General features: G+C 43.8%; 1 protein-coding gene across 1 annotated transcript; it reads right to left on the bottom strand.

Moving 5' to 3' along the window:
- Window positions 1–5310: 5310 nt before the first annotated feature.
- On the bottom strand, window positions 5311–13912 carry LOC134043106 (cathepsin E-A-like). The gene is made up of 9 exons (XM_062491191.1): window positions 13857–13912; window positions 13502–13679; window positions 11375–11492; window positions 10567–10685; window positions 9912–10111; window positions 9123–9245; window positions 8086–8230; window positions 5583–5681; window positions 5311–5490 (listed from the first exon to the last, which is right to left on the bottom strand). The coding sequence occupies exons 1-9, from the start codon at window positions 13910–13912 to the stop codon at window positions 5311–5313; spliced, it is 1218 nt and encodes a 405-aa protein (XP_062347175.1).
- Between the last annotated feature and the right edge of the window lie 630 nt (window positions 13913–14542).

The following is a 14542-nucleotide window of genomic DNA, read 5'->3' as shown; positions in this document are numbered from 1 at the left end:
AGAGGAAGGACTGAAGTTATCAGAAGAGTGAGTTGGATATGCACTGAACTCTACTGCCTTTGTCTGCTCCAACAGTTTAAGGTCCATGACATCCCTGTAAGACCTGCCAACAGTGTTGGTTTCTACTCAAGTGGCTCAAAGGCAAGATGTGGGCTCAATTCCTTTCTCAGTCTGGAGAGATTCAGCCCACCACCTCTCACTGACAGGAGGAAGACTTTAAAAATTAGGCTCCTCATTTGTGTAGGACAATATTCTGCCCCACTCCTGATGAAGCTATCCTACTAAAGAGTAGAAAAAAATAAAAGGATTAAATGTTTAATTTCATTTTAAAAATGGAAGGTCCAAAACAGCTGATGAGCTTGGCATGGGATGGCTGAGCCTTGGAGCACATATTTGGCATACCCAGTGATAGTTTATTGTCAAATGAGGCTCCCAGGGGGCCTCCCCAGTGATGACAGGGCTGCAGCACTCTCAAGAGGTGATGGAGCTGCAGGTGCAACTAAACTTAGGGCTCCACTCTTGTGGAGATCTTCAGCTAGAAGTGCACAAGCTGTAGTCATCCCAGGCAGACAACAAAGTGGCCCATAACTCCTACCAAAACTTTTCCCCACTTCCTCAACCCTTTCCCCATTCCCATGCTTCCCAGATATAACACACACATTCTTAATTAACCAAACCTGAGCGAGCATTAGGTGGTTCCTGCTGCTCCAGGGATGACCAAGCCACCTCCCTAAACCTGCTGATAGTGACCTTGCCTTTCAGCTATCACTCCTGCAAGAAGTCTTGAAGTCGGCCAGCAAAGCAGCCATATCTCCTTGGGTTTAGCTCTCACCCACATTTACAAAAGCACAGTCTGGAGCATGTCACCAGCATTCTCCCATCAGTCAGTGTCCAAGTAGAGGACAGACAAGGGAGAGACAAGGTAGCTCAGGGACTGAAAGAACAGGACCGGGGGGGACCAAAAGTTATAGGTCTGCAACAACCAGCAAAAGCAGCGTGGACTGCATGGACAGCAAGCCCACCCTTGCTCAGAAGGTTGCACTTCAAAAAACAAACCAGCCTCTCCTCCATGGTAACTGGCAACACCAGTGGCTCCTGGGAGGCTTTAGGACTCCCTGAACCTGGGAAGGGAATGAACAGACCTACCTGCTCCTGTAGCAAACAACTTAGGTGAGGAGCCCTTCCAGCCGGTATCATGTCCAGCAGGACACTATCTCATCTGGGTAGGCTTTGAATAAAAATCTACTGCCCTCCCCACTTGCGCTTCTTTCAGCTTTATTTCAGCCTGGAAATTGGCTCCTCCTGCTGGATATAGGCGTGGCCTGAGCAGAGCCACACCCTCAAATCTTCCAAAGACACTAGACAGCAGCACATGTATCCCATCAGTTTAGGGAGTGGAGGAGACTTGACCCAAGAAAGCACTGTTTAAATTCATATTATGTGAATTCCAGTTATGCAGAGAAGCCAAGCACAGATTTTCCAGGCATCTATGGAAGGACTTCTTCACACCATGAGATGAGGTGACACTGGTGTCTGACAGCAGCTTATTGAAATTTGATCACAGTTTGGAGCCAGGTGTTCTGGTGCAACCTCATCCTTGACACTCCACAAGTCTCCAGGCAATTCAGGTTGCTATGTTCAGTTTTGACCAACAAAATAAGACTCTATGGAGTGAAATTATACATGAATAAACAGCCCCTTAGCCTGGCAGTCCGATTTTCTGAATGACCCTTAGGCAACTTCTGGGAGCATTTCCTTTTTCCTTCAGATCCCCTCTTCTTGTAGCTGAAGCCACACTTTTCAATTCAATGTTTCTCAATCTAATTGCATCTGCAATTGTCAAGGTATTTAATTTACCAATGAGCTTAACTTAAATAAATGGCTCATTTTGAAGTATAAACAATACATTTTAAGGACAGCCAAACCTCCAGTCACACAGCTGTAAACAAAGTAAAAGTAACTGCTGCTCTCCTCTATAGCACTTTTGTTAAAGTCAGGAGAGCAGTACAAGTTTCTGGGGAGTTTGGCCAAACTCCTCCCAGCAATGCATGTATAGGAAGGGTTTTCAGCAGCTGTGAAGGAAGCCTGGCCCATTATCTAACTCTCTCCTCACAGTACATAAGCTTGAGGAGCTGTGCTTCAAGCTGTAAGGAAATTTAAGCCAGAAATTAGAGATGAGTCTCAAGTGTCCACCACAAATCTGCACTGAGAGTCCAGTCTCACCATACCTCCTCCCTCTAAACCTTCACACAGCTTCCACCAGGGCTTAAAGTATTGGACCAAAGTGCTCTTTGCCCCCATCCCAGACATCAGATTGTTTCATCCCAGCTAAGCATTAAAAGCATTCCCAGCTTCTCATCATCCAGCTCTGCTCATCTTGTCCAATGCTACTGCCTAGAATGCATACTGCTGCTTTTCACCTTTCCATCTTTCCATTATATATCTAAACAGCAATTATTTTGCTACCTCTCTCACTCACTCTGCCAGCACTCTCTGGCCCTGTAGCTGTGTTCTTTATTTGATGGAGGCTAAGGGTGACCACACAGCAGCCATTAGGTAGGTAAGAGCTTCAGTTAAGCCCTACAGAGGTGTCTACTACACATGTAAATGCATGCTAAATTAGGAATTACAGCTCTGAAGTCATGCAATACAATCTGTAATACACAGCCAGCATTTCACACAGTGGGCCAGCTCCAGGTTAGCTACAGTAATCTGTTCATTTCTTCTGAAGAAGCTAGTGCTGGGATGGGTTACCAGAAGAACTTCGTCTCCTCATCTAATCTGTTGTCTCACTTTGGCAAACATCAATGTACTCTGATTTGTATTAAATTATATTTCAGGATTATGTGCTCTCTTAGGCACTTCTCTCAGTAAACTGTTTGTCTTAGCATGGTAAATGGAGTATTTTAGCAAACCCAACAATCTACAATTCATGTTCACAGGTACAAACAATGTCGAATTATTGCATAAATAAAGGCCCTATGAGAAACACCATCATCCTGGTTGTACTGAACTCTCAAGCACTTCTGGCAAGAGTTCGACCTATCATGCAAATCAACTTGGTGTCTACCAGGAACAGAAGACACTTACAGAAGCTGGCAAAGTTGGACAAGGATAGAACAGGACCAGGACAAGTAGGTCAGAGCAGCAGTTTGCTCCCATCAGATGGTGTTAATCTTGAGCAAGATCAGATATATCAGAACAAAGAGAGGACTAGTCCCTGTGCATGCTCCCTGACTTCCCACCTGTCTCTAGGATGTGTTCACACTGTGCTGGAAGATATCAGTGCTGGGGCCAACTGGCTGTGGGGATATGTCCCAACATCCTTAAAGTCTTCTGTTGTAAAGAAGATCTCTAACTGTTGCAACAGATCTCTAACTCTGAACGCAAACTCATATTTGAGGAACATATACGTATTTAATATATAATGAAAATGTACCAGTGTTAAGTACACTGCATAGCAGAGAAAATAAAAATACCCTGCTCCTGTTAAATGAGGGATAGGGCTTAAAAAGATGTTTGTCTTCGTTCATGACCAAACAAATGACATTTTCTAGACAAGTAAGTTAGCTCATGGTCAAACCATTCTTTAAGAGTGAAATGGACAAAGGGGAATCAAGGCAAGATTGGCCTGAAATACACAGTAACTTCACACAGCTCAGTCTTGTCTGCAGAAAGAGACAGCTGGCAGCAGAGTCTCCTTTGCTAGAGGATGATAGCCTGGATGCCAAATGTGTAACACAATGTGGCTGCAAATAGAGTCATGAAAACAGGCACCAGAGAGAAGGATCATTTCATACTGGAAGGCAAGATCAGTACTTCAGAGATACCTACAGGAAAACCGACCTGTTTTTGTAATACTTAATGAGTCTTACAATGGAAAATTCAAAATCCAAGGGACTGTGACTGTGATACTGCCAAGGCCAGCAATGGACATTGCTTTTAGTCTGTGCCAGGCACATCCAGACAGAGAGCAGCACCAAGTGCCTGGGGGCCATCAACCTCTGTCCCAGCGATGCCACCATGGGGGCAGCCTCCATCTCCCCATGGCTCTGCCCTGCTAGGGACATGCCCTGTGCACATGCCTGGGACTGCAGACATTTTTTGGCTTTAGGAAGATACAAGCAGCCTCAACACACCAACACATGATATTTTTTTTTCCTCCAGGACAGAGAGTAACCTGAATTTTCAACTGTTGTTCCACCCTCAACCCTCCTTCCTCCCAGCACTGGAACCACTGTAAAGAAACATAAAATGTAACTGAAACAGCACTAAGGTCAAAGCAGGGGTTTTTTTGTTAGGTTTTATTCATGTGTATGGGGGCAGTATCAGCTTTAGCAATCCAAATACTCCAATGGGTAGAAGTTAGGTGACTCTTTTGCCAAATCAGCGCAGCTACCTGTGGCTGTTTCATCTGAAACTCCTGCCACTGCTGACAAGAGGTGGCTGAGCAAGGGGCAGTAGATGTGTAGTGTGGATGCATGGGTCCCATAGCTCAGATGAGGGGGAGGAACACTGGCATCCCTTTGCACAGGCTGCAGTCTGGTTTTCTAAAGTGAAGGGATGCTGCTCCAGCTGCTCACACCACCGAGGGGCAGAGGAGTCAGGTGCCAAAAGCAGCATCTGACCTAAGGCACAGACGTCAAACGTTGAGACCCAAAAAAGGAGAATTATCAAGGGATAATTAATCCCAGGAGAAAACCAGGTTTGAGAGGTGGTGTAAGGATCAGGATATAGTGCAAGGAACAGTAGTCCAAATTAGTGGCCACACAGGCACCAGTCAACTCCCTTTTATATAAGGTGGTTGGAGCAAGCTAATTTAAAGAGAATTTCCATGGCACTCAGGAAACAAAGTTGAACAAAACCCAAACCATGGAAAATAATGATGGAAAGGAAAGCTGTAGGAAATGAGGCGGAAACCAGCACACAAGAAGAAAAAAAGGATAGCCAGACCAGGCAGGACTAGGATCAGTTTTCCCCACATACAGCTGCTATCTTTTCAGCCTGGCACAGTTCAGCATTTTTATTCTTCCTGATCTTTTGCAAATCTGAATGCTGAGATGCTCTACTGCTTCATCCTGAGAGCTATAGTGTCCATGAGTTACTCAGGAAAAATTGTTTTTCCATTGTAAACATAGAGATATTTGACCAAACTATATCATCTGGGACAAGGATCACTGCAAAGCCTTTAAAACTTGGAGGGGGACAACACAGTGTGCATTTAGGTCCAGAGTTTCAGTAAAAGCTCTTCTTCACACATGTGTTGAAGATCATTACATTAACTTATGACAGAATAAATGCTATTATGGCTCAGTAGTAATCCTTCCTGTGAACAGCTTTTGCAAATCCCACTCTGTCATTCCCACGGTCAAAAATACAGTAAAATGCAGACATGAAGACATCTCCTAAAATCCAGAGCGAGCCAGTGCGAGTGGGGATGTCGAGAGACTGGAAGCCGCTCATGCAGAAGGTTTGGTCATCAATAGATTCCTGGAAGGGAAAGCACATGTCCCTGCAGCAGCCTGCTCCCTCCCCAGCTCAGGGAGCGAGGAACAGGGAGCAGGGAAGCTGTGGATACACACCTTTACAATGTACTGCTCTGCTGTCAGCTTGTATTCGCGGTGTCCGATCGTGAAGCTTATGTGAGGCAAGCTCGACAATCTTCTGCAGTCTACGAGAAACTGGACACAATGTATGGACTGAGATGGGATTGCTTTGTCTTTCTTTTAAGTATCGCTCTTTGAATTCAAGGCTTTTGGAGTACGAAATAGTGACTTTATTACAGAGAAACAGCATCTGGCTGACTTACAGCCTAACACTGCCCCCCAGCTTTCCTGTACTCAGTCAAACCAGCCCAGCAGCCCAGACCACTGCACCCTAGGGACCCAGGGCTGATGAAAATCCTTACAAGTCCCAAAAGAAAGGAGGTGAAAGGGCTCTGATATCCTCCCTGTGCAAGTCAAGGGCAAAATTAAGTGTGTGAACCCCAGTAAGCCTACATCAGCAAGTTTTGCTGAGCAAAAGTTCTCCAATGCTCTGGCCTTGACAGGGCAGATGGAGCTGCTCCAGCCACAGAGAGCACTCTATGGGTGCAGTTTGCCCCAGGTCCTCCCATAGTACCATCATTTTAGGGGAAAAAAAAGCTAGTGAGGAATACAGCACTTCATGCTTATACTTTGCCCTGGAGTGGGATTTAAAGATTAGAAGGACTCAACTCTGGCATGGTCACTAATGTCAGGTACAGCAACAGAGAAGATAATTCTCTGGTCTTTCTAGTTATTTCATTAAACAACTGATGTGGGAAACAGCACTGCAGAATGCTCCCAGATTCCAGAGGAATCCTTGCTGTAAACTGTATTTTTTGTCATTGTTTTTGAGGCTTCCTACAAGGAAGAATCTGTGTTTTTGCTGTTTTACAATCTATTTTATGAAAACACAACCCTACATCTTGTGTACACTTACCAACTGTCACATCATTAGAACAAAACAAACCATTGGATACAGAGGACAAGGGTATAAAAAGTCAGTAAAAAGATTCGTAGGATACAAGAAGCAAGACATAATTCTTTTACATAGCTCTTACAGAATAGTATATCCAGAACAAATCAGTCCTTGCTGAAAAGAGATAAAAGTTCTGGTAAAGTCTGGGATGGTTACACTCACTTTTACTGGGATAAGTTTGAGCCAATATGTGCAGTCTGTCTATGATTGCTAAATATCAGTCACAGAAAGTCTTATTTTCAGGATGCTTTTTTGCAAAATCTGAGCTGCTGGATGAATGTTCTCAGGTCAGCACTGGTGTATATATGAACCTACACAGCAATGACCCATTCCTTGGTTGTATTAGACTAGTATAAGTACATTGGAAATATATATTTTATCTATGTTCATTAGCATGAACCGCTGTAAAATCAACTTGGTATCAGAACATACTCTTTGCCATTTATCTAAAAAATTGAACAAAATCAAGATTAAAGGTGATTGAGAAAGAATCAGGAGCTGCAGGAGTTACACAGAGATCACTGCAAGTCCTCCTCTTACAAATGAAAGTGATTTAAGAGTCCATTTTGTCTTTGCTATTTGTCCAGTGCACAGGGTACTTGCAATACTCTTAATTTTCTTCCAAGAGTAGTTTTGGGTCAGGATCAAGACAAATTGAGATCAGCTCAGTTGGTTAGAACATGGTGCTAATAATACAAGCTCATGGGTTTGATCCCTGTACAGGCCATTTGCCTGAGAGTTGGACTTGATGATCCTTGTGGGTCCCATCCAATACAGAATATTCTGTGAAATGCAAAGTTAACAAATGACACACATGACAGCTTTGCTTGAATAGTTGCAGCTATTGAAATATGCTGGTGACCCATGGGAGTCAGCCAAGGACCAGCAATAGGCACAGCAGAAATGAACTCCTCTTTTCCTGGAGGCAGGGACAGGAAGGAGTGGTGAGGAGTGTCAGCAAGGGAGATGCAGGCGACAGCAGCAGGGAAGAAAGGAAAACCAGCAAAGGGTCAGAGGGCTAAGGTTCAGGAGGCAAGCCTTCTCCTGTGCCCTGTGACTCATCTGCAGGGAGCCAGCATTGTGAGTGACACTGACATGCATCCCTCCCAGGAGCTCTGGCATGACACCAACTGCTCCACTGCAAGCTGACAGTGAGAGGTCCTGTCAGTGAAGCAACTGTGGGGCTGTCATTAAAATACCATTCCTTTTCTATCTGATGCTGACATAGCTGGCCATCAACACCAAATCCCTCCTTGCTTGGGAGAGCCAACAGCTAGAGCTGGGGACCTCTAAAATCCTCTGAGTTTCCAAAAGAAAATGATCTCTCATGCAGAGTACATATCATTTCCTCAAACAGATGTCCCCATTATTTCCTTACACATCAGTATAGATGAGGAAGTGAACATTTGGGAAGAGGATTGGGACAAGGCATATTGGTCAAAAGCAGCATGGCTCAAAGCTCAGTGCTGTCCTGGAAAAAGGCTTTCTCTGACACCTGTCCAACCATTTCTGTTATTTTCTAACTCTGCGTCATATACCAGTTTCTCTTCCTCTCTAGCTGTTTTCTGGCTGTACATTTTTTACCTCTCCAGTATTTGATGGACTTGCCCCAATATATTCCTGCAATCGCCTGATTTGTGAAGAGGGGCCAGTGATAAGAGAAGTGCCTGAGTCAACGATGGCTTCACAGCCATGGGAGCAAAATGTCACCCGGCCCTGGATCTTTATACTGCAAATGGGAGAAAAAAAAAAAAAGCAGCTTTAAGCAAATGGCATATACACTGTGACTGAAACACCGTACCAGAGTACTAACTGAAGTTAATCCCAGACAACAAGTGACAGGACAAGAGCAAATGGCTTCAACTTGCACCAGGGTAGATTTAGATGGGACATTAGGAAAAATTTCTTCACAGAAAGTGTTGTAAAGCATTTTAACAGATTCCCCAGGGAAGTGGTAGGGTCACCATCCTTGGAAGTGTTCAAAAGATGTGTGAATGTGGCACTTGAGGACATGGTTTAGTGATGTACTTGGTAGTGGTGCCAGGTTGACAGTTGTACCAAATGATGTTAAAGATCTTTTCCAACCCTAATGATTCTGTGTTTCTATGATTAAAACTAGCTGCTAAGCTTTGCTAAAGAACATCTGTGGACCCACATTTCTCTCTCAAGGCTCCTACAACTCTAATCATGTGTAATACATAACTCTAATGCTTCCTGGTGATGAATTTGTCCTCACCCCCAGGTATGTGTTCTCATCAATTTAGGCAGCATGCTAGAGGTGAGAAAAAGGAACACTGGCTACTTTGACCAAAGTTAGCAGGACAGAAGGAAGCGGGACCCAGAGCTGGATTCTATTCCTGGGTGCCTTGACCTCTTAACTGAACAGTCCACCAAGACTCATCTTGACCCCTGGTGCATCATATTGAACTATACTGATATGCTCTCCCAGAAACCACCTACCCATGTCACAGCAGACTTAGAGAACTGACAAACCCCAATCTCATCCTGGGAACTCCTCTTTGAGGGGCTCAGGACTGCACCTGTGTCACCAGGTGTTTCTGTCTCTGGGGGTTTACCCAGGGAGGTAAATTCCACCAGGTTTTTTCTACATACATACATACTTGTTCATGTGTATTTGCCAGTAGCTTTTCTCAGTGACTGGGACCCAGTGGATTGAACCTTTGTAGAGAGAATGGTCAATTCCCCCCAGAATCAACTCACCGCCATTCTCGGTGTCCTCTCCTCTGAAAGCAGAAAATAGTTTAATACAGACATGGGAGTGTGCCAGCATGCACCAATGAGATTACACTTAAAAAGCAAAAGTCAAATCACAGCCCTTTCTAAATTCAGATATGGATGGCTGAAAGGGATTATTACTAAATTATCACTGTATGTGTTCCAACTCACACCCTCCAAACAACCTCTGAGAAGACCTACTGTAGACACCAAGGTAGGCACTGGGAGCAGGCTGAGCCAGTTGCAACTCTCAGCTCAGAGGAAACACTAGAGAAATAGGTGGAGTTTCAGCTAGGTCCAGATTAGGGAACAGTGTTTTTCTGAAATGTGGCTCTTTGGATGCAGCACAGCACTTATGTTCATCTGCATGGGCCAGAGGGAAACCTCTGGCAGCAGACATGGCTAGTCTGAGCTAGGTACTTTTCTTTTATTTATGACCAGCTCCAACAAGAATAAATCTTTGTCCAAAAAGTCATAGTCCTTTTTATAATATATTTTAATTTTCATGCCATAATCTTCAATGTCAAATTAAAAACAAAATAAAACAACACAAAAATAAAAAAATTGGGAAAATTTCTTTCTAGGGTTGAAGCTTTATACAGATGCACAGTTGTTTTTATCAACATTTAAAATAAATTTATTTCTTTTTTAGCTGTGTCATTTTAAAGACAGACCTTTTCAGATAGAAAGAGAAGATTGGCTCCTCTACCAGGCGCTGGTTCATGATGCTGTCAAACACAGGCAGAGCATTGCCCACTGCTAAGGAGGGGTAGCCTAAGCCCAGTACACCATCAAAGTGGGCAAGGACAAAAGTTGCTCCTGGCTCAAACACCGACTCGCCAAAGTCCTGTCCCTTGATGGAGATGTTACTTATCTGTGTGGTAAAGAAAAAGGCAACAAACAACCAAGAAAAGAATAACCACAACTGAAAGCAATGGCGCCACCAATAACAAGAAATTAGCCATGTTTTTGATCCATATCAATGGATTAATTCGGTTTATAAATGTGTGATTTGCATCAACATAGCACGTGCCCATCTGGCAGGTAGGCAGCACCGATTCCTTAGAATGCCTTAATTATGTGTCTGCTTCTTCATAAGCTCAGAAGAGGATCCAAGAAGACAAGCAGAAATGAAGAATAAAATCTGCGGCGTTTGTGTTGGCAGCCCAAAGCTGGAGCAGAGCCCACACCTCTCAGCACTCCGCTCGGTGGGACCTCACCCTGCCCTTGCCTAAACCAGACAAGGTTTTCCAGGGCAAGACCAGCATCTGAACTGATCTGAAAACAGCTGATGTGTGGAGGCTGACACCCATTTTAGTGGACACTCACCTGCAGTGTGTCTTTGCCAGCAACGCCCAGAAGGTGTCCTGTGCCATAGTGCAGGGAGAAGGCTTCCCCTCCATGCTCATATGAATCTGACTTGAAGGACTTAAATTTCTGGTGCACCCCTACACAAAAAAAATGATATCTCTGCATTGAGGGAAGGTCCTGGCAACCCACCCACTCCCCAATGCAGAGCCAGATGAGATGTAGGGCAGCCATATTTTTGCTTCTCTCAAGAGAAAAGTATTGAAAAAGTACTGGATGCACCTTAGCTCCCCTGCAGACACCCCAGTTTTTCTGTACCTGAGAGGTAATTTTGCTTTTTAGAGAAAAAAACTAGAACAAAAATGAGCATTTCCACCTCTGGTGGTGGGTCTCCCAGGTCTAATTTCATGGCTTTTACCTTGTGAGGGACTCTGGGCAGTTGCAGCAGCCAGTGCGAGGAGAGGAGAGGAGAGGAGAGGAGAGGAGAGGAGAGGAGAGGAGAGGAGAGGAGAGGAGAGGAGAGGAGAGGAGAGGAGAGGAGAGGAGAGGAGAGGAGAGGAGAGGAGAGGAGAGGAGAGGAGAGGAGAGGAGAGGAGAGGAGAGGAGAGGAGAGGAGAGGAGAGGAGAGGAGAGGAGAGGAGAGGAGAGGAGAGGAGAGGAGAGGAGAGGAGAGGAGAGGAGAGGAGAGGAGAGGAGAGGAGCCTTAAGGGATGCTCCAAATCCTGCCCTTGCAGATGCCCTGTGCATGCACGTTTCTTGGGAAAGGAGAACTGGGCAAGGTCTCTGGACCCAAGACAAGAGAAGCACCAGGGAGAATAACATATCTTACTGCAGGCCTCGCTGATGCAGTAAGCGGACGGGACCCAGAAGTTGGAGGAGCCGGTGTCAAACACGACGGTGAATCTCTGGGGCGGTGTCCCGACGCTCACAACCCCATAGTATTGCGCCTGCAGGAGAATGAACAACCGGCTCAGCCTCACGCAGCCTCCAGCCAGCTCTTCCTGAGGAACAGGCATCACACAACTCTCCCTCAGGAGCCTCTGTGCAATTCCATTTAAATGTCAATGCACACCACACAAAGTGTGTCTGGTTCCACGAGTGGCTTCAAAGCATCAGGTTTTACTTCGGCTGAATGAACAACAGTGTGGCATTTTTAAAGTCTTTTAAGTAAACATTCAGTTGGGTTCCCTATGGAGTCAACAAACCCTCTCAGACTGGCTTCAGAGGTGGCAAGGTCATCCTCAAGATGAAACTCACATGACCACACAAACCTTCAGGCTGTTCCTTATTGCTATCAGTAAGAAATCAGTGTTGCAAACTCAGCACGACCTGCCTCTGCCAGCTTCAGAGGGCTCTGACCAGTGGCACAAACACTGTCTTATGTGGCCACCCTTTTTCCTTTGAAACTAGCAGCTATTATAGCAAGTCAAAAAGTATTGTGTTGCACAAACTGTTCCTGGTATACTGGACAAAGTTCATCCAGCAGATGAAGAAACCCCTGATCATCCCTGGATACCAATTGAGACTGAGATAATCTGTGAACACGTGAATGCTGGAGTGAAGTGCTTATCCACATCCCGTATACAAGTGTCTAAGTGTTCCTATCTGGCCCAGGAAGAGCACTTCAGCATTAAGAGACCTATTTTTAGGAAGAGGCATTTGTGGAATTCAACCATAGATAGAAAAGCAATAGCTAGTGCCAAACCTTTTTCAGCAATACAAGTATTTGAATACATACCTTTAAATGCATACTTGTTAATTAATACACTGATGTTTCTGACCCCAGAATATACAATCTGAATGAGATAATCTTTAAAAGGCAAGGAAGCATGCAATTTAAGAGAAAATCCAACAATACAGTAGGGTTCTATTTCTTCCTGCATTAAACAAACCCAGAGGATTTTCATTTTAAAAAAAAAAAGAAAGAAAGAAAATAGAACCAGAAGACCCACATACACATGCAATAAAACTGGTCCTGGTGCTACCTGAATGTGCTAGGGAAGTGGGTTTTGCTTTGTTGTTATGAGATTTTAATTTATCCCTCTTTGAAATAAGCTTTAAAGCAGATTGAAATGTTTTAGTGTCCTTTGCTCTTCTTCACATACTTATTTCTTTACGGCCCTCAAGTGTCAGTAAGTTCTTGCTGAATGAATATGGCCTTCCCTTTGATTCCATTCCCTGTTCAGATGAAGACTTCACAACATTTCTGCAGCTTAGTTTCCCTTGAGATAAGCATAGCAGAAAAAAACAAATAAAACAGAAAACAGAGACCATCCAAATGGGCATAATTCTTAAACCAGGAAAGACAGCTTACAAAATAGTAGATCTGATGACTTGTCTGTCTGAGATCCAGTGAAATTAATATTTTTCCTTTTTCAGTGTAGATGGTAAATCATCCCGGGTCAGTCTCCAAAATTTAATGCGTATTAAATTCCAGAGATAAAAGCAGAAAAATAAAAAACTCTACTTAAGTGTTTGTCATCACTGATTTATTACTCTGCTTGATCAATCAAATTAGATTTGGAGGATTTTTTTAATAATGCAGAAGCATCCAAGTGTCTGGTAAACAGAATATGACTAAATGAAGTAATCAGATTCTGCTATGAAAAACCCTACAGTTCGCCAAGACTGATACAGGCAAACCTCCCATATTTCTTTGGGAGCCCAACCAAGTCCAATACAGATCTATACAAAAGTAAAACTTGTCACAGGACTGCCACTGCTACCCTACATCAGCTTTCTACTCAGATCCCTTGCTATCCTAGATCTAGATATGCTTTATTTTGCAGATTGCAACTGGTTTTTTTATGAACTAATATTTATAGCATAAAGCAACAATACACCACAAGCCCTATAATTTCATTGACAGACTAGATTTGAAATGTGGTGGGAAAAAAACCCCTGCCTTCAGTAGAATGATGAGTCCTAATGATTGCATTACCAAAACTGTACTTACATTCATGTAATCATACAGCCTTTCTGAAGCAGCTCCTACTGATAAAGCAATATCTGCAGGGAAACAATGCAGATACCTCCGGGCAAAAACATCAGGGTGGTGATTCCTCCAAAATTCCTCTAATTCTCCCTTTTCCTTCAGCTGTTTCTTGATAGATTTGAATCGAATCAAGGGGATTCTACGCAAATAAAATAAACACACACACAAAAAAAAAGATTGTCCTTTCTAGAACTGTCATATACTCCATTTTTTTAAAAAAAGGTTTCTTCTTTGAGACCTCAAGTAGCAACAAGCACAGGTCTCCCCATGAAGCCAGCTGAGATGTGTGCCAGTGAAGCCAGATGTGTTTTCTTACCGTTCCACAGCCAAGATGAATGGGATGTAAACCACAGCCAGCAGTATTGTCCTCATGGCTCCAAGTGGTTCAGAGTCTAATGACACTCCTTTGCTCAGAAGTCCCTTTTTTATGGCCTGTTGTCAGCTGAGGGCAGCTCGCCAGGTCAATCAATCGCAGGAGGTCAGTGCTTTGGCAGAAAACTGATTAATTTACTCTCAGACTAACTGCTGGTTTGTGCAAATAGTGGTGTCCAGTGGAGCTACTCAGGCACAGATAATCAGGGCACAGTCTAGACCAAACAGATATTTAACTAACAGTCCTTAATGTCTTTAACATAAATATAATACATGGGGTGAGCTTGGCTTCTGTTAGCATGAGAAAGAGGAAGCAGTCCAAGGACTCACTACTTTTCAAGCTTGCTTTAGTGAGATGTTGCTGAGAAGTGTTCCATGCAGAGAAAGAGGACATAACACATAACCATTTCCCTCTTGCATGAAGACATTTCAGCAGGGCTGGGCAGACATTTGGTGAGCTTGTGACAAGTCACCCCCTAACAATTGAAGTTTAATTCCCTATTTATGGGAGAGGTCAAGACTAAACACAAATGTGACTGCTATCCCATAAAACAGATCTTCAAAGTAAAAAACACAACAGTACAATACTGCAACATACAGTAAAAATCAGCAATAATTTTTCACACATTT

Source organism: Cinclus cinclus, chromosome 4 (assembly GCF_963662255.1).
Source record: "Cinclus cinclus chromosome 4, bCinCin1.1, whole genome shotgun sequence".
NCBI classification, from domain to species: Eukaryota; Metazoa; Chordata; class Aves; order Passeriformes; family Cinclidae; genus Cinclus; species Cinclus cinclus.
Note: the sequence above shows the minus strand (reverse complement) of the source record. Positions and strands in the feature narration are given on the sequence as shown.

Coding starts and splice junctions, on each gene's coding strand:
- LOC134043106 (XM_062491191.1), bottom strand. CDS start 13,912: ATGAGGACAATACTGCTGGCTGTGGTTTACATCCCATTCATCTTGGCT. Junction 11,493..13,501: donor GGCTGTATGATTACATGAAT/GTAAGTACAGTT, acceptor ATTCTCCTGCAG/GCGCAATACTATGGGGTTGT. Junction 5,491..5,582: donor CAGAGCAGTACATTGTAAAG/GTGTGTATCCAC, acceptor TTTCCCTTCCAG/GAATCTATTGATGACCAAAC.